Source organism: Astatotilapia calliptera, chromosome 17, assembly GCF_900246225.1.
Source record: "Astatotilapia calliptera chromosome 17, fAstCal1.2, whole genome shotgun sequence".
Classification (NCBI taxonomy): Eukaryota; Metazoa; Chordata; class Actinopteri; order Cichliformes; family Cichlidae; genus Astatotilapia; species Astatotilapia calliptera.
The window spans coordinates 25,048,705-25,066,795 of record NC_039318.1 but is presented as its reverse complement, the minus strand read 5'-3'; the positions used below and the strand labels follow the sequence as shown (position 1 = coordinate 25,066,795).

The following is an 18,091-nucleotide window of genomic DNA, read 5'->3' as shown; positions in this document are numbered from 1 at the left end:
TATAATCTTTATAATCTCTTCTGCTATTTGCACATTCTTTACTGTAAATTCCTAAGTTAATTTGTAAATTTTGTAGTAACCTGTAAATTGTAAATATTGTAAAACTTTTTTTCTGTCATTTAATGGTCGGGCATTGTACAGCTACAAGCATTTCACCCCCATGTCATACTGTGTATGGTTGTGTGTGTGTGTGACAAATAAAATTTGAATTTGATTTGATTTGAATTTGAAATTAAATTCAAATTTTCACAACAGGAATATAGGATTATAAAAAAGTTTGTTTTTCCCTGTTTAAATTTTTACTGATGATACTTTTGGAAAGGCTTGACAGCATGTTAAGTAATCGGTTACTTAACTACCCATCCATCCATTAAAAAAAATTAATAAAAAAACAAGGTGAATGGATTCTGCCCTATTACACACACTGTCACATCCACATATAATTCAAAATTATAATTCAAAATTGATTAACCTATAAAAATTTAAGGTTCATTTATGAGAATTATCAATAAAATAATACATAAGAACAGTCACAGGGACACTTAAATGCACAACAAATATCTTCACTTTGACATTGAAAGTACATTTTCTTGAGATCCAATCCTGTGAAAAACTAATTACAATCTGACAGCTTCCATTTGAATTAAAAGGGTAACATGTTGATAATGCACTTGATTAATTGATCATGACCACTTCTATAAAAGCTGAGGTTTGCTGGAATGGAGCATTCCGGTGTCTTAACACAGCGCCAAGGAGGAAAAACGTCATCTCTGTCCACCTTTCACACCCATTAACGTTGTTGTCAAATGTCGTAATTGTGGAGGAACGAGTTAAAAAAGTAACTGCGGCTTCCCATCGATCTGAGAAAGGTTACAGGGTCATTTCCAAACAATCTGAAGTCCATCATTTTGCAGTGAGAACAATTATTCACAACTGGAAAACATTCAAAGCAGTCGCCAGTCTTCTCAGGAGTAAACGTCCCAGCAAATTCCACACCCAGTGCATGATCTTGGACGTGCAAACAACTACATCCCAGACTCTACCGACCTCAGTTAGCATGTCAAATGCAACACTTCTAGAAATGTCCTTTGGAGAGACGAGACCAAAGTGGCAATGTTTGGCTGTAATGCAGAGCACCACGTTTGTTGAAAACCAGATACAGCATATCAGGACAAACACCTCGTGTCATGCACAGTGGCAGAGGGGTCATGGTTTAGGCTTGTTTTGCAGCCACAGGACCTCAGCACATTGCAGTACACAAAACTTAAACCGGCTATTATAACTATTGTTATAATCATTTAACAAATTTCATATTCCTACAGTGATACACTGACTGCAACTGTTTTCTTACCCCTATTCATCATTCTAGGTACTCTGAACCAGAACAGTGAGTCACTTCCTAGACTTAAAAAAGGAATGGAAAAAAAACACATCAGACTCTTGATGACTCATGTGTTGCTTTGAGATGGACAAACAAAGGATGTATTAGTGAGGAGCTGGGCAGAATTCATGGGAAGCTGTGTCATGTGAGCTGAAGAGTCTGCAGCTTAAAAAAAATGCAAGTTTTCCTGGAATGAGTACTTTAAATGTTTTATAGATCTGACGTGAATATCATCCATGTTGTCTTACAAACAGTCCTTAGAGAATTCATTTAAAATGATAGACCAAGCATATTCAGTCCTCTACAGTCCTTTGCTCTGAGTGACTGCCTGATAATACGGTGCAAACATGGCGTTCCACATCTGTTTGAGCAGCTGCAGAAGTTTAGAAATCCACATGAATGCAGACGGGAGAGCTGCAGGTAAAAAAAGCACAACAGAAACGCATTTATAGTCACTTTTATTTTAACTTCTAAAAGATGATGATGTACCAGCAGAACTAAGGTTTCACCCAACCTGGATCCATCCGAAAAAAGAGCATGTAGAGGAGGATGGCAGTCAGAAAGATTCTCCGGAAAGGGAATGAGCCGGAGCCAATCATCAGGAGTTTTCGGTATAAAAACCTGATCACAGCCTCAAGTTTATGGACTAAAGTACCTGCAGAACAAAAGCAAAATCACAAACAGTTAACAGTTTCAGTCTTTTTTAGGCCGCTTGGTGTAATGCATCTCATAAGGGTTGAGGCTGAAGTGTCAGACCTTGGGATGAGACAGGATGTTCGGTGACGTCAGAGCTTCCACTCATCCTGGGATTTAGAGGAGGGTCTTGATTTTGTCGCTCTTTTTCTTCTATGATATCCAGCGCTGTCTGTCTGTGTTCTTCTGTGAAGGCGCTGCTAAAAACCTCGCCTGTGACCAGCTCCCGAGCCTCGTCTGCCTCTCCCAGCGGCACAAGGACATGCAGCAGGTACAGCTCTGCCACCGTCCCGAAGCTAGTTGCCCTGCTGTTGGATGGGTAGTGTAACCAGGCTCTGGTCACCTCCTGCATTACAGCAGGCTCACCCACCTTGGAGTAAAGAAGTATACTGCCAAAATGAGACACAAAATCACATTAGTTAGTATTTTACTGAAGTTTTTAAAGAAATAAAATCCTAAATAGTTAATGCAATACCTTTCTAAACCCCTTATGTTAAAGCTTAAAGTCTACACATGAGTCAAATCTTGTTCATCTGACTTAAAATCCACTGTGGTGGTCAAGTATATCTTTCAATTCTTTGTAAAACACAGACAAACACATCACACCTTTTAGCAGAAATAAGTTATTTTGGGTGTCCTGCATTCTTGTCCTTCAATCTTTAATTCTGAGAATGATGGCACCACACATATCACCATCAGTCCCAGAAGTCAGAGGTTTAAGTAGGAAACATGGCGTTCCTAAGTATTGGCACAGTATCTGGGAAGCTTGGCTCCAAATTTATGGATATGAAGGCGTGATAAATGTCTGTTTCGTTACTAGAACAAGGCACTTTTATGTAGGATTTTTTTGAGTTTATCACCCATTTCCAGTCGTTGTCCAAATATTTCAAAAAGCCAACCGTTTTTCATTGGACCTACCCACTGACATAATAGATTTGGGATTATAGTCTCCAATTTTGCCTGCTGAAGAGCTTTGGAGGGCATACACTTTGGACTTCACAGACTTTATAGTTTTTCCTACAGATAAAGACCTCTTCCATAGCCATTCAGACCTCATCAAAGCAATTGAGTAATAAATAAAAGTTCATTTTTTTTCTTACACTTTGTACAATAGTGTGGGCTTTTACAAATGTGACCTCATTGGGTAAAAAAATATGGCTCATCAAGTCAAAACTTCTAGTTTTCTATTTATGGGACAGTCTGGGCAATGAGCTAGCAGAACTCGCTCTGTCATTTTACACATTTATTCATTTAAGCCTAAATAATTGTGATGACAGATGTCTTTTATTTACTACAACAACATTTCTTTATCACAAAAGGCTGAAGTCATTAATATAAGGTTTGATTATAATAGCACTCAGAATGAAGCAGAAAAACACAGCTCCTATAAGTGATTTCAAACAGCTATTCTTTTGAAATTCAGCATCTGAGAGACTTTATACTGTTTGAGTGAAACTGTGACTATGTACCCTCTTAATCTAAATTGAGATCAGTCAGTAAAAAACAGTGAATTGTTCATGTCTTTTAAAAGTTTTATTTTTAAACGTCGTTATTAGTAAGTTTGTCATATTTGAATATTTCTGTTATTTGTAATTACATTTTATTTTCATTTTTAATTCATGATTAATTATATAATTAATGACGGATCAAATGTGCTGATTGAAAAAACATGTCTTGGAGAATTTGCATATTTGAACTGTAATACGATTTGTATTTTATACTTTATTTCATATTGCGTCCACCTGCCCAAAGGTTGGGGATCAATAGATCAGTGTGTAATAATAATAATAATAACAATAAAACTCTTTCCTCACCACATCTGCATGATCTTCGCTGGTATTTTCTCCTGCTCATACTGTTGCAGAACCCAGCAGAGGACATCACGCCACTGATTGAGCTCAGCCAGAGCCTGAATCCCTAAGATGCAGAAACCAGCCTTGAGCTCTGCACATCTGCAGGAACAGATGTTTCTGTTATAACACAAAAATCCAAGCTTCCAGTTAAACATGTGCGTGAAGCTTCAGGACCCTCACCTGCTGTCCTCGGGCTCCAGGCCGGCGAGACTCTCCAGACCACTGAGACATGTGTCAAAAGCTGCTTGGAAGTCTCTGTGCACCATCATTTGTTCTGCAGCCGACTCCAGAGTGTTGAACATCTGGGTCACAGCAGCAGAGAGCGGAGGGCTCGCGGCCTGGAAGCTGTTCATGACTCCCGGATGAACTTAAAACAAACCCAACAAACACTCAAAGGGTTTAAAGCACTTTAGCTTGCAGCTAAGCACGAAATTCTCCACAACGGTTTGTTTACCTTCCGTTTAGCTTCCTGGTATTAGCCCACTGTCCAATCAGACGCCACAGTCTTCAGAATGTCCGAGGCAGCCAATCATATTGCAGCTCTTTCCAAAGCACGTGATACATTTTTTCCCAAGCTTCTAAACACGTGTGCGGAGTAGAAGAGTGTGTTGTTCACACAGTTTAAGCGTCAAAAAGCTCATCTGCTGCTTCTGTGAAAAGTAAGTCACACTTGTATGTTATATAGTGGATTAATGATCACACCTGTATGAGTTTAATGAGGGAAAGAGGCTATTTTTATGTGTTTTTAAGACTGGTGCCTCACTAGGAGTTGGGTAGCTAACTTGCTAGGCTTATTGTGACGGCCAGTATCGTGTAACTAAACGGAATTAACAGCATTTTACCATTTCTTGTTGGAGGGGGGTGGGTGATGATGATGATGATGATGATGATGATGATGTTAGTGCTGTAAATGTTCAACAGACCAAACGTTAAAGTTTATCACCGAAGCTGCTCATTCCCGTTTTATTGAGATTTAACAGCTCGGTGGATTCGCTAATCCTAACTTGCCTATAAAATCTTTAGGTTTACGTTATTAATCATGGAAGGAAAATTGTAGTACTGCACTTGTCGGCCACTTTGTAAGATACATCTGTTTACGATTCAGCCAATCACGCGGCAGCAACTTGGTGGATTTAGTGAAATGTGAAAGAAAGGTGATGTAGGCGAGTTTGAATACGGCATAGTTGTTGGTCTGAGTGTTTAAGAAGATGCTGATCTGCTGGGATTTATAATATTTTTAATATTAGTGTTGGGTACTAGAGACCAGCTCAATGTTTATAGAGTTGTAGAAGAAGACAGTCTGAATGCGTAATCAGTTTTATTTAGACTTCTCTCCCCCAGGTTTACTTAACTTTATTAGTTAGTTTGTAAAGATGTTGCAGTTTATTTTCATTCTGTTTTTTTTTTTGTTGTTAGTAGTATTACTTAAAAAATACGTTATAAATGGATTTTTTTATTCTACCTACCTACACAAATGCATGTCATATTTAAATAATATACATCGTCTTGAGGTTCTTAAAAGTAAATCATAAATTAATTAAAATCCAAACATCCTCCTGAATCCCGGGCTTCAGCTCAGGCAGTGTGGAAGAAATCGGCAGTCATTGGCGAGACATGTCGCCTCAGACCATCCATTTGTCTTCTCTTGTTTTCACTGTTGTGTGGTGTAAGGATACATGTGAAAGTCCTAAAAATTCGTGAACCCAAGTTTGCTTGACTGGTGATTTGTTAATGTCTTCGCAGCATCTTTAAAAATGGCAAAAAGCCTTCGGAGTAAATTTAAGCGAAAGATGCGGGCAGAGAAGAGGAAGAAGAACGCTCCAAAGGAGCTGAATCGTCTGAAACAAGCTCTGACCCTCGATAAGAAAGGAGAAGTCGCCATGACCGACATGCAGGAGATCGCCACAGTGGTGCCAGCTGAGAAGATAAAGAAGCAGGCCGACGTTAACATGGAGGAGGCAGAGCCTGATGGTAAGACAGTGAGCACCACAGTCAGCAGCCTTTATAGTTTGTTTGGTTTTTTTTTATTACGAGGTGATGTCACACCTTTTTCTGTGTCACGTGTATCGTATCATGTGTGCGTGTCTGTGTGTCTGTGTTTCAGATGGCAAGATGGACATGGACAGCAAGCGCAACAAGAAAACTCTTCTGGATGAACATGGACAGTATCCGGCGTGGATGAGCCAGCGGCAGGCCAAGAAAATGAGGGGCAAACGATTGGGAAAGAAAGGTGGCAAGGGAAAGAAGAAGAAGAATGTTGCCTGGTAAACCACTAAACGGGAAGACCGTAATTCTAGCTTAAAGACTCTGGAAGCTGAAACACAGCATCCTTTCGTGATAATTGTTGTGTTTCTTAATTAAATTTCATTGTGTCTGGTGGATTTGAAGATTTCCGGGCTTTGCCACAGAGCCTGAGATCGTACAGAAGTTCACTGCAGAAACTGGTTTGTTCTCATGGAACAGCAAAACCCTCTCTGACTTGAGATCAGAGGACGGAAAACGTGTGTGTAGTGTGTCTGCAGAAATGTGAGTGGTGCACGTGTATTCTCTGCCGCAAGTTAAGTCTCTAAACTCCCATTAAAAAAATCTGTCCTATGATTTATTCTGTTCACTTGTTCTTTTCATTTTCTTGACATCGTGCAACTCTTGCCCACCTCCAGTGGCCCCTGAAGGTGTGTCAAAAAAACAGAATTATTAGTATTTTAATATGATTTATAATTTCAATTGTTGTTTGTCATAACTTTAATTCATTACGCACATTCTTTACAATTCCAGTACTGTGCAAAAGTGCATGGTGGATGCAGATGTGATGGTGCCTCTTTTATCGTGTACTTGTCCGGTTTCCTCTTTTTATGGACACACTGCATGCACAACATGCCGAGATATGCCGACAATCACCTCGTTGGTACAAAACTCCTATTTCAAGCCCTTCACCCTGTGTTATCTTTGCCGTTTTTCATACATTCAACTAAAGAAATGACAATAAATGATGTTTTTGGTGACAGACTAGTAAACACAACTTAAAATTAGTTCATTGCTAAGTTGTCTGTTATGTGTATACACATAAATCTTGAGTTGTGTGTGTGTGTGTGGGGGGTTACACTTGAATGATTCATAGGTCAGTGTTAAGTGTTTCAACAATCAAACAAACATTCCTCTAAATTGGTCGGGTACAATGACTGGGCTAAAACTGAGTTTAAAAAAAAGCAGCCAAAGTCCAAAACTATGAAGCAGGTCAAGAGCACTTTAAAAAATTACAAGAAAGTCCGGCTCGTACAATATATTGAAAAGAAAAACTTTAACATTTCTTAAAATGTGCATCATAGGCTATGTCTATCATCTGGTGATTTGTTTTTGCTACATCTGTGTAGCAGTGGATGCTATGGAGGTATATCATAAAAGGCCAGACCTGTGTCTCCCCAGTTATAGGTCTTAAATTAAAAAAATAAAATAAAGTGAACCAGGATCTTTCACCTGTCAGGTAATTGCCTGAACCGCTGCACAATAAAGTGACCTGTTTAATGCCGGTCCTTAGCCATAGTTAACGTGATACTGGCCTAATGTTTTTGTGAGGGTTTTCTACTTTTACCATTTCTGTTAGACTGCCAAATGTTATCAATGTTGGCTTCTTATAATTTAATTTTGTAAACACGGGTAGAATAATGAAACAGATGTTCTCCAGCCATTATGGTTTGTGGCTGTGCATAGAGAAGATGACTTGGCCTGCATAGCTTTGAAGCTACTGTTTCACAGTAAAATACATATTAAGTATTTTCTTTCCCACACTAGATAACTCTTCCCTTTTTTGTAATACTAACACAAACATGGTGTTATACTAATGAACATGCATTGTTTAAGTGCGCAAGAAATTGCGCCTGCTGCAGAGTCGTTACATGTTTAAGGATTAATCATCACTGTGTCCAAACACCAAGATGGCGATGGCTAAAATGATCAGCTGGTGCTCCACATAAGTGTTTTCAGGTCACTGTAACCGCATCAGAGGAAAGACAAAGCACAGGTTACCAGGAAGCTTTTATTAGAATAGCAGAGCCATTTCTGGTCATAACTGTGATTACATTGGTAAAATAAAAATCCAGTGAAAGAAATGAAGAATAAGGTCCTATACCATCAGTTCCTTGCAGAGGTGTACACGTTTGCTCCTGATCAGGTTTGGCCTGATGCTTTTTCAGTCGGCACATTCAAAGCGAAATATTACACAAATCAACTGATTTTAAAAATTTGCTCTGATTTGATTGTTAAATACAAATTCCTCCTCCTGTTCAACAATATTGAAGTTTGTTTAAGTGAAGCTTGTGCAAAAATAGACTTTGGGAGCGTGTTGCTCACTCGATCAGCTGAACGTAAGCGGCCGGGAACAGACCGGTACGTCCGTGACACTGTCCCTTCCACCAGCCCTCGTCAATCATCTCTATGTTGTAGATTATGTCGTCTGGATTGAAGGAGATCTCGTCATCGGCCTCTGCGTGAAAAAAGAAAAGCAAAGGATTTATGCTCACATTAAAAGGAAAAATAAATACAAACAAAAGCACTTGTGTCACAGCGCCAAAGGAACACCTGTGCTCACGATCCCCTTTCAGTATGTAAACAAGGCAAACCAAAGTAGCCCAGATCAGCTATTCCACAATGAAACAGAACATCTGAAACAGAAAATGGAGAGTCTTACCTCCAATATAGTCATAAATCGCTATTGCCTTCTGGCCACATGTCAGGTCTTCATAGTCGTTCTCGTCAGCTGGGAGATAAAATATGCGAGATTAATGATCAGTAGCCACGAAAGGGGTCCTGATTAACTCACGGCTTTGCTTAGAGGCAGACCTTTACGCTGAGGAGGAGGAGGAGGGGGATGACCGATGTCTTCATACTCTCCATCATCATCATCCACATCTATTGACCTTTCAGGCAGAGGAGGGGCGCCCGGTTCCTCAAAATCGTCCAAGCGTGGTGGCAAGGCCGGGGGCTCCTCGTATTCTGGTTCCTCCTGAAAAGTGAAGTTAGATGATTTGTAGTTAAGCATCACAGGTGAGGATCATTAGAAAGGAACCCGTTTCAGAGACTTAGGTTAGTTGCTGAGTTTTGGAGATACCAGCTGTGAAGATGTCTCTCTTCTTACAGCATTTTGCACCACATGGTTTTGTCTTTTTTGTTAAAAAAAAACTAATAGCCTCAAAGTCTGCTGTAAACATTTTCACATGGGACCTATTTTCTTTCTGCTTTTCCACATCCACAAACCAAAAACATTCTGCAGAATTATGTTACTACTGACCTGTGAATTGTCCAAGGATAAAAAAAGCACCCAACTCACCAATTAGGTGTCTACACGTAAAAGACAACTTAAGATAGAACCGGTTTTAAATGGTGACTTTGCCTAAAAACACATTTGTCACAAAAACACATAATTTGTCTCCATTTCTTTAATGAATTTATGAAAAATTCCAACGATACGACAGTCTGACAGTCTGACAGACTTGAATAGTATCTTTGTACCAATAAGGTTGATTCCCAAAGAGCTGTTAGCTAAAAACACAGAATATCTTGATAGTATGGTGTGCAGTATATGTATGTGATAGTATGTGTCCTTACAAATTTGAGGAAACTGGAAATGTGGAGGGCAAAAGAAAAGAAGTGGCAGATCTAAACAACTATCTACAGCAGATGAACAGTATCTGAAATACCTGCATACCTGAATAAATCACAATGCACACAACCAAACACTATCAGTCATGGATTGGCATACATGCCAACCCCCCTGATTTTTCCAGGAGGATCCCGAATTTCAGTGCCCCTCCCGAAAATCTCCCGGAGCCACCATTCTCCCGAATTTCTCCCGATTTTCCATCCGGACAACAAAATTGAAAAACCATATCCCAGACTGGCCCAGCCAATGCCAGTTTCCAACAATGGCTACTACTACTGCAGCCACTTAGTTTTAATATTACTCTTATTAATCTTTCTGGGTCGCAAAATAAACTTTTAACATATTTTCAGGCGAGAATGTAGCTGTGTAAACTTCAAATATCTGAGCCGGCGAGAACAACAAACTCCCGGCATATCGTTTTCAAACCCCCGCGGCCTTTTGCTACTCAGGTTAAACATGATATATAAGTCACTTAGATAACTTAAACATTGTGTGGCCTTTTTCAGTGATTTATTTGTTCGTGAGTAAATGGGTTTGGCTGAGATTAAAGTTATTAGATTAGATTAGATTAAATAAAACTTTATTAATCCCTCGGGAGGGTTCCTCCGGGGTTTTCACACAGCTGAATAAATGTCAAACAGAAAAGTGATTAAACAGAAATGTGAGATGGTAGAGAATTTACGCCAGCGTCTGGTTATATTTTAGACAGCAAGGAGCAGACGGCAGAGTTTCACTGCACCGAGAGAGCTCGTGACGTAATTCTGAAGGCTAGACCTTCACCATCGCTCATTTCCGGTTGCCCGGCACCTGAGGACCACGAAGCCCGGGTCCTCAGGTGGATGCAGCCTCTGAATTTGGACACCCCTGCTGTTATAATAACGGTGACATTTAACTTATTTTATCCGATAAATAAACATAGTAAAATTCAAGTTTTTTGCATATATAGGTATATGTATACCTATATATACAAAAACATATAAATATATATAAATATGTGCATGCTGGAGGAAAGATGGGTGAATATGAGTCCCATGTTTTAAACACGAGTTGTTATTTGGTACATCTGATTTTTCATATGTGTTTCTCACCACCGGCTCCGGCTCCAGCTCTGGCTCTGGCTCCAGCTCCGGCTCCGGCTCCGGCTCTTTCTGAATCTCTGGAGTGCGACGGTGGATTTCTGGTGTTGGCATATCGTCCTCTGGATCAACATGATGACCTGGTGGTACTTGAGATTCCTCCTCTCTTCTTCTTTCTTCCTCCTAAAAGAAAGAACATCAATCACGTGAGCTGAAAACAGCTCACCTTGTAGCTCTTTACATTTTTGCAGCGCAGCGTACCTGCTGCTGTCTGCGTTTGGCCTCCTCTCGCTCTCGGCTCTCTCTGGCTTGCCTCCTCGCTCTCTCTTCTTCTGCTTTCTTCCTGTTCTCCTCATCAGAAGCCTTGGCCATATTCTCAAAGCGTGCTTTCAGTTTCCCTGCACCTGCACTCGCTGCATAATAAAATCCAAAGTGAATATGAATGCAGTGCATCATGGAAACCATTGAACAGTTGTGGATTTAATTGCTTGCCAGACAGATGGCAGAGTGTGAGTGATTATGTTGGAGAAACAAATGAACTTACAAGCCTCTACTGGCTGTGTCTTTTTATATGCAGAGGTCGGGGAGTCCATGTCTGTGAAGCCTGCTGCACTCTAGAGGTTAATAATAGAAAGAAAGAATTATTTTTCAGAAGTTTGAATTGTCACTACAGATATCATGTTTCAATAATGACGGTTACAGCTGCAAGAATACTCAAGCAGGCGATTAACTGACTGGCAGGAAATAAATCAAAATTAAAAATTAAAAGCTGGAGGTTTGACAATCTGCTGCTTGTCTGTTCCTGTCAGGTCAGGATGATGTACAGGCTATGAAACAGCCTTATTTCAGCTGATGATGTGGGCACATCTGGGCCAATCTGTTACTGGGGACCTCTGATACTCGGGCTAAACCACAAAATAAGTGGAGCTAAAAATGTGATCAAAGTCCCAAGAAGCAAGATGTTTGATGGTTTTTTGTTTTTTTTAATGCTTTTGCTTAAGATTAAAAATCTTTTTTTGCAGAAGTTCCTTGGCTAAGAATCAACAGTGGTTACACAGCAACAACATATACAAAAAAATTATACAATAAAGCATCGGTAACTGTCAGTGTCGCCTCAGGCCAGATGGGGGTGTAGTAAGGTTCAGGCCCACTCACTTAAATCTTTTAACAAGTTGTTCAAAGGTTCTACAGTGACTTTGAACATGACAAGACATCAGTTCAGTTGCGTCTAAGTACAAGTTATTTAGATATGTCACCACTTTGCAAAGGTCTGGAAGAAGACCCAAACAGTCACCATCTCAATATGAAACAGGCTGGGCTGTAAAGACAAGGGCGGATCTACAGGGGGGCAAAGGGGGCAACTGGCCCAACTACATATAAGGTATTTTTACATACTTCACTGAAGAGGTATGTGCCACCCTAGACCTCTTGCCCTTCCTTTGCCCCCCATGTAAAATTTTCTAGATCCACCACTGTGTGAATACAATAACATCCTTTACCTTTTTGACAGTAAGTCAAATCAGTGAGTAAGATGGGAACAGACCAGCATTGGTCTCATAAATAAGAATGTTTATTCTGGTTATACAGAACAAGCAGACTATTCAGGCTAAGAATAAGATGTACAGTGGTGGAGAATGGCTTTAAGGTTTTAGGTAGGTATTAAAACATTTTTAAGTTCATTTTATGAAAATGAAAACAGAAATAATCGATGTTAATTCCAACATTTAGCATGTGTGCCTCACTTTTTCCAAAGTATTAATTATTCCCCAGATGTTATGGCTACTTTCCATTTTATTCCAGATTAAACAATGAATCCAAAGACAATAATACAGAATTTCATCCTTGATGCTGACCTTATCCATGCGGTCTGCCTGTACGCCATACCGGCCACCGAAACCTGCTGAATAATCTGAACACAGAAGCACTTCATCAGTGTGATGAATACAGGAAGTCTGTTCCTGTAAATAACACATCCGTGGCTCTCTCCTCTAACCTTTTTGTGACTGATGTTTCTCCGTCTCAGCTTTGTAATCGTACCCCAACGCAGCTTTGTCGACTTTCTCCTTCTCAACACCAAATTTTCCTCCAAATCCCTTTGAGTAATCTGCACAGAATAAAGCAATCAAGTGTCATGAAAAAAACGGTGGCCGAACCTGCAAAAGCTGCAATTTTAACTCACCTTTCTGCGACTGATGCTTCTCTGTTTCTCCTTTATAGTCATACCCCACGGCAGCTTTGTCTACCTTCTCCTTCTCCACCCCGTATTTCCCTCCAAATCCCTTAGCGTAGTCTGGTGAACATAAATTTCAAATGCATAAAAAAGCAAATATAAAGCACATAATATAAAAAGAGACAGTTGCTACAACCTGAACTCACCTTTCTGAGACTGATGCTTCTCAGTCTGACTCTTGTAGTCGTACCCCAAAGCCGCCTTGTCCACTTTGTCTTTCTCGACACCGTACTTTCCTCCAAATCCCTTTGAGTAATCTAAAGCAGTGAGTTATAAGAATGTAAGATTTAGACAAACTTCTGATAGGAGAATAGTGAATGACAGATGCAGGACAGTGGACGTACCTTTCTGAGATCCATGCTGTTGCACTTCTCCTTTGTATTCAAAGCCGACGGCAGACTGCACAAAGATTGAAATCATAATAAAGATTAAGCATCGTATGTGTGGAACTTTTCTTACTGAAGAAACATCAGCTGTGGAACAGGCTCCCAGTGTGGATTAAGGAGACAGACACTCTCTCTACTTTTAAGATTGGGGTTCAAACTTTTCTTTTTGACAAAGCTAATAAATAGAGCTGGATCAGGTGACACTGAAGCCTCACCCACAGATGCTGTAAAGCTGGGGATGCTACAGGACTTCCCATGATGAACTGAGCTCTTCTTTTCCACTACCGATGCATTTATATGTCACTACTCCATGTCCTCTCCTCTCCTTCCCCTCACACCCCAACAACAGATGGCTGCCCCTCACTGAACCTGCCTCTGCTGGAGCTCTCTTCCCATAAAAACTGAGTCTCATTTCTCTATTTGTCATAAAAACAGGCTATCATTGATCCCTTTCCCTTTCCTTTAAAGTCAGCTTCTGATTGGCTAACTTTGACCATGTTTAAAAGGAGTATCCACCAGTATATGTAGGTATAATAGAAACAATGGAAAGTATAATAGATCCCAGTTTTAACTGTACCGTTCACAGCAGATGGCCGCCCCTCCATGAGCCAGTCTCTACTGGAGGTTTGTTCCAATTAAAAGGGAGTTCTTCCTTCCCACTGTCACCAAAGCACGTGCTCACAGTGGGTCATATGAATGTAGTGATTTTCTTTTTTTTCTTTGTATTATTGTAATGTCTTTACCTTATAATTAAAGCCCTTTAGGGCAACTGTTGTTGTGATTTGGCGCTATATAAATAAAATTGAATTGAATGAATCCTGTTGTTTGATGGCATAGAGCAGCAGACAGAAACACAGCAGAGACGGAGACCTCATCATGTCATTTAAATCACATCTGAGTTACAGAATATCAAAGAAAAGATGTTAATGTGGGTGCAGTGTGCTCCCTTTTACTTATTGTTGCCTATTGTGAAAGAGTCTGCTTGTCTTCTCACCTTGTCCACGCGGTCCTTCTGAACACCATATTTCCCTCCGAACCCTTTCGCTGCATCTTTCTGGGAAGAGTGCTTCTCCACCTCTGCTACATAGTCGCTACCCAGAGCCACCTGGACAGCAGAGACACATCCGTTCAAACAAAAAGGACACCGTTTAAAGAAATGGTGGGAACAGAGTCGAGGGTAAAGAGGAGTCGCAGTAAATGATAGAAGCATATCACCATAATTCCGATTTCAATGAGAAAAACGTGTTAACCTTGTCCATTCGATCCGTCTCCACTCCAAACTTCCCTCCATATCCGTACGATGCTTTGGGAATGTTCTCCTTCTGCTTCACTTTCTCATGCTCCTCAGTGACCTTGTTTCTGAGCTCTGCAACACTGCAGGGGCCAAAACACATGAATAGTGAAACAGACGGAGTTCATGCTATTGCGAACTCAATCACTAACACTCATACACTCATCATGGTAATTTTAAACTGTTAGTATAGTAGTTGTTCCTCTGCTGCTTACTCTTAATCTGTTCCAATATTAAAATCTCTTACGAGTCACAAATTCAAGGTCACAAATGCTCAGAAGCTCTGAGTACACGGATACTGCTAATGGGCGGGTTTTCCCAATAGGGTGGGTCATGTGTCTGTCTAACTAACCACAACACTCTCTTAGAAGATTAATTAAGTTTTCTGCTTGATGAGGATCCACAGCAACTTTGAAGGTTACCAAATATTCATTAATGAGTGAATTATTGACCCTGAATAAGCCACAATTGATACAAAATCTGTCCCACCCGATCAGCAGAGGTTTAAATATCACTGTCAAAGAGTTGTCAACATCACCATCATCATACATTATCCATATTAGGAAAGACTCGCGGCCTGACAGCTTACGCTGTGCTCTCACTTCCTCTTCCTGTTGCTGCACAGCACCCACTATGTCCTGAACTCATCTACGTGCACTATAAAAATAATATTTCCAGGAACAGGCTGCACGTCTTTTCACCTGATGTGTTCTTTACGTCCTGAGCCCTCGATGGTTTTGGCCCCCCACCTCTGCTCCTGCTCTGACACGTCATTCTAAAAAACACACACACACATAAACACAAAATCAGAAATGATTGACGCAGAGGTGTCTACCCAACCCTCCCTACAGTGACGCTCACTCCAGGAAGTACACAGTACCTCAAAGTCAGGGTCCGTCTCCCAGTCATCCCCCTCTCCAGCCACCTTCATGCTCACATTGTGGCCCACCACTGACTTCCACATCTGGGGGTGGGAGATTAAAACACAGTGAGCCACAAAGGACAGATGCAATAAAGATCAACGACCCCTTCGTGCATTAAAATGATTATTCTCTGTTTAGGTGATCACTAAAAATAAACTAACGCACAACCACAAGCTCTGACCAAACTCTGCTCAAGTCTCAAAAAGGAAGTTATTCTGAACGTGATGGTTCATTTCCCCAAAAAGAACATACACTTTTCTTATAAAACATGTAACTAAAACACTGAAAAAGCTGCATTATAATATATTATTTAAGAACATTATGCACTGCATATGTTAAATTCATCTTTAATAAGGTGGAAATGAGAGATTTTATGTCGTGAGGGAAGCAGATAATCTAATAAAGATGAAGTCTTTTTCAGTAGCTGGCTACAATTTATCTTTAATTATATTTTTATGCCACTTTTATTGCCATAAATGGTAATTCTAGGCTAGTAATGACAGTCTCAGTAATGCTGGGCTTGTTATTTTTAATATTGGACACACAGTTCAGGTAAACACTGAGTTAAAAGCAGAAAATAGGTTATTCCCGTATTATTTAATCACTTTTATGTCATTCAAATGCTTCGCATCTGAAAACATGAGGCTGTTAAGTCACATTTGTCGCTACTAACGTTTCACTGTGCAGCACTTTAAACTGCGACTGCTTACATCTACTTCCTTAATTTAACGGAAATATTAACAGAGGAAAGTTAGACGCTGGCTTGTTAGTAGCTTCACTTTGAATACAAATATAAGATCTTTACCTTTCAGTTGTTGCGCAGTTTGCCCGTGTTTAGATGAATAATGTGCAACAGTAAGCGGTCCTGCGGGGTCTTTGCACGAGTCGCCGCACTCTAACGGGCGAGGAGTGAACGCGGATCTAGCACACGTGAGCGCGCTTTGGTGAAAATACCTGCACAAGTGTCGCCCCTGTCTGCCCTGGGGATTCAAGAGTTCATACCTGACAGCAGCGTGGCCGTTTTCTTTTATTTTTCATATATAAGCGTTTAAATTAATTGTAGGGATTTAAAAATATATATAGATAGTGAAGTGCTGCATTCAAGTACCGTCCGAAATCAAAGAAAGTCCACCAGACATGCGCTCTTAAACAGTTTCAGGTCATAAAAATCTCCTCTTATGTTTTCCAAGCTAAAGCAGTTTAAGACCGATTTAAGTAGACTGATTACAGACCAGCTGCTGTGGTGCAGTTGCAACATTTGGGGGCTTACACAACTTAAAACAGCTGGGAAAAATGATAATGAGCACTCACTTTTGGAGTCTGTCTATGCCTCAATAATAAAAATGGGGTTGGTTAAAAGCGTTTGCAGTTTCTGCTTGTCAAAACCAATCTCAGAGGGCCACTGGTGCGAAATGGGAGGGTAGGTCCTAAAGTATTCGGGAAAAATAATCAATCCCGTTACCAAAAAGCAAGCAATGCATCCTGGTGCACCTCCCTATATAACGTCAGCAAACGAAAACGCTCCTACATAGTAAAAGTAATAAAACCAGTTTTAAAGTGAGTCAAACACCTAAAATAAACTAAATCTACAAAAACAATGTCAAGAAACAAAAGCTGTGACCTTATTTGCAAGATTTCTAAGTGTCATTGTGCAGATGTGAGCGTGAACGGCGCATTAAGACTGGGCTGTATTCTCGTGTAATACCACCGAGAACCACAAGATGGTGCAGTGAGTCAGTGTAACAGGAGGTATGCCACCATCATTCAAGCTCATCTTAGCTCACAGGTGTCGAATTACAGGCCTCAATGGTCGCTGTCCTGCTTGTTTTCCAACTAACCTGCCCTTGTAGCTTCTTATTGGCAAAGCACACCTGATCCAGGTAATCGGCAGCAGGTAGAGCAGGGATATCTCAAAAACAAACAGGATGCTGGCCCTTGAGGACTAGGGTTCAACATGTTTACACATTGTCACAAAGCTCAAATCATCTCACACTTTGTTTTTGAACACTGACAGGGAATTCCGGCTACTCAAATGGTCTCCAGTCACCAGATCTCGAAACAAGAGAAACTTTGGGATGTCTATAATGGATGTACAGCGGACAATTCTGCAGAAACTGTGTCAGTCATGTTTATGTGGACCAAAATCTTTGAGAAATGTTTTCAGCACTTTGTTTAATCTGTGAAATTAATAATTAGGTCAGCTCTGAAGACAAAACAGTTTCCAAACTGGTACCAACAAGGTGTGCCTAATAAAGTGTCCACATTTTACCTTATATATTGTCTAATTGAAGTTTGAGCATTTTTCATATTTAAATGGATAATTGTATTACTTTTAGCGTTTTACTTACTTTTAAAATATTAAAGTCTTCATTATATTCACCTGTTTAAAGAATGTTTTATTTCATGATTTAATTTCTAACTTCTTTAGCTCATTTTTCCATTTAATTGGTCATTTTGACACATATATTCACCTTACAATTCAACTTTAATAAAACATACATTATTTAAAGCTCCAATATTCAGATGTCTGAAAATGTCCAAAAAAAGAAGCACTGTGAAATATTGGGTCTTTATTCTGTTAGATCCACAAAAGCATCTGTAG

General features: G+C 40.0%; 3 protein-coding genes across 5 annotated transcripts; 1 reads left to right on the top strand and 2 right to left on the bottom strand.

Annotated features, from left to right (window-relative positions):
* Positions 1-1,569: 1,569 nt before the first annotated feature.
* Positions 1,570-4,438, bottom strand: pex26 (peroxisomal biogenesis factor 26). Of its 2 annotated transcripts, XM_026147983.1 has the most exons (6): positions 4,382-4,438; positions 4,108-4,294; positions 3,889-4,026; positions 2,138-2,463; positions 1,896-2,036; positions 1,570-1,795 (listed from the first exon to the last, which is right to left on the bottom strand). In XM_026147983.1, exons 2-6 carry the CDS (start codon positions 4,278-4,280, stop codon positions 1,683-1,685), a joined length of 891 nt encoding a protein of 296 aa, XP_026003768.1. In that variant the 5' UTR covers positions 4,281-4,294; positions 4,382-4,438; the 3' UTR covers positions 1,570-1,682. The 2 variants fall into 2 exon arrangements, with proteins under 2 accessions (XP_026003768.1, XP_026003767.1); XM_026147982.1 differs by having other exon boundaries at positions 4,108-4,404.
* A 65-nt stretch (positions 4,439-4,503) lies between these two features.
* On the top strand, positions 4,504-6,529 carry llph (LLP homolog, long-term synaptic facilitation factor). Its single transcript, XM_026147984.1, has 3 exons — positions 4,504-4,586; positions 5,671-5,898; positions 6,032-6,529. Exons 2-3 carry the CDS (start codon positions 5,682-5,684, stop codon positions 6,193-6,195), a joined length of 381 nt encoding a protein of 126 aa, XP_026003769.1. The 5' UTR covers positions 4,504-4,586; positions 5,671-5,681; the 3' UTR covers positions 6,196-6,529.
* Positions 6,530-7,946: 1,417 nt separating this feature from the next.
* Positions 7,947-16,416, bottom strand: hcls1 (hematopoietic cell-specific Lyn substrate 1). 2 transcript variants are annotated; one of them, XM_026148277.1, is made up of 16 exons: positions 16,295-16,416; positions 15,447-15,530; positions 15,268-15,341; positions 14,526-14,649; positions 14,270-14,380; positions 13,234-13,288; positions 13,036-13,146; positions 12,839-12,949; positions 12,653-12,763; positions 12,513-12,568; positions 11,204-11,273; positions 10,921-11,072; positions 10,672-10,842; positions 8,764-8,926; positions 8,612-8,680; positions 7,947-8,407 (listed from the first exon to the last, which is right to left on the bottom strand). In XM_026148277.1, the coding sequence occupies exons 2-16, from the start codon at positions 15,528-15,530 to the stop codon at positions 8,271-8,273; spliced, it is 1,599 nt and encodes a 532-aa protein (XP_026004062.1). In that variant the 5' UTR covers positions 16,295-16,416; the 3' UTR covers positions 7,947-8,270. The 2 variants fall into 2 exon arrangements, with proteins under 2 accessions (XP_026004062.1, XP_026004063.1); XM_026148278.1 differs by lacking the exon at positions 13,036-13,146.
* Between the last annotated feature and the right edge of the window lie 1,675 nt (positions 16,417-18,091).

Excerpts from the sequence above, each read along its gene's own strand:
- hcls1 (XM_026148277.1), bottom strand. The coding sequence starts at position 15,530 with ATGTGGAAGTCAGTGGTGGGCCACAATGTGAGCATGAAGGTGGCTGGA. Across the intron at positions 11,274-12,512 it reads AGGCAGACCGCATGGATAAG|AGTGCAGCAGGCTTCACAGA; the intron begins GTCAGCATCAAG and ends ATTAACCTCTAG. Across the intron at positions 11,073-11,203 it reads GACACAGCCAGTAGAGGCTT|CGAGTGCAGGTGCAGGGAAA; the intron begins GTAAGTTCATTT and ends TTTATTATGCAG.
- llph (XM_026147984.1), top strand. The coding sequence starts at position 5,682 with ATGGCAAAAAGCCTTCGGAGTAAATTTAAGCGAAAGATGCGGGCAGAG. Across the intron at positions 5,899-6,031 it reads GGAGGAGGCAGAGCCTGATG|ATGGCAAGATGGACATGGAC; the intron begins GTAAGACAGTGA and ends TCTGTGTTTCAG.
- pex26 (XM_026147983.1), bottom strand. The coding sequence starts at position 4,280 with ATGAACAGCTTCCAGGCCGCGAGCCCTCCGCTCTCTGCTGCTGTGACC. Across the intron at positions 2,464-3,888 it reads GCGAAGATCATGCAGATGTG|TATACTTCTTTACTCCAAGG; the intron begins GTGAGGAAAGAG and ends TCATTTTGGCAG. Across the intron at positions 2,037-2,137 it reads ACATCCTGTCTCATCCCAAG|GTACTTTAGTCCATAAACTT; the intron begins GTCTGACACTTC and ends TTTGTTCTGCAG.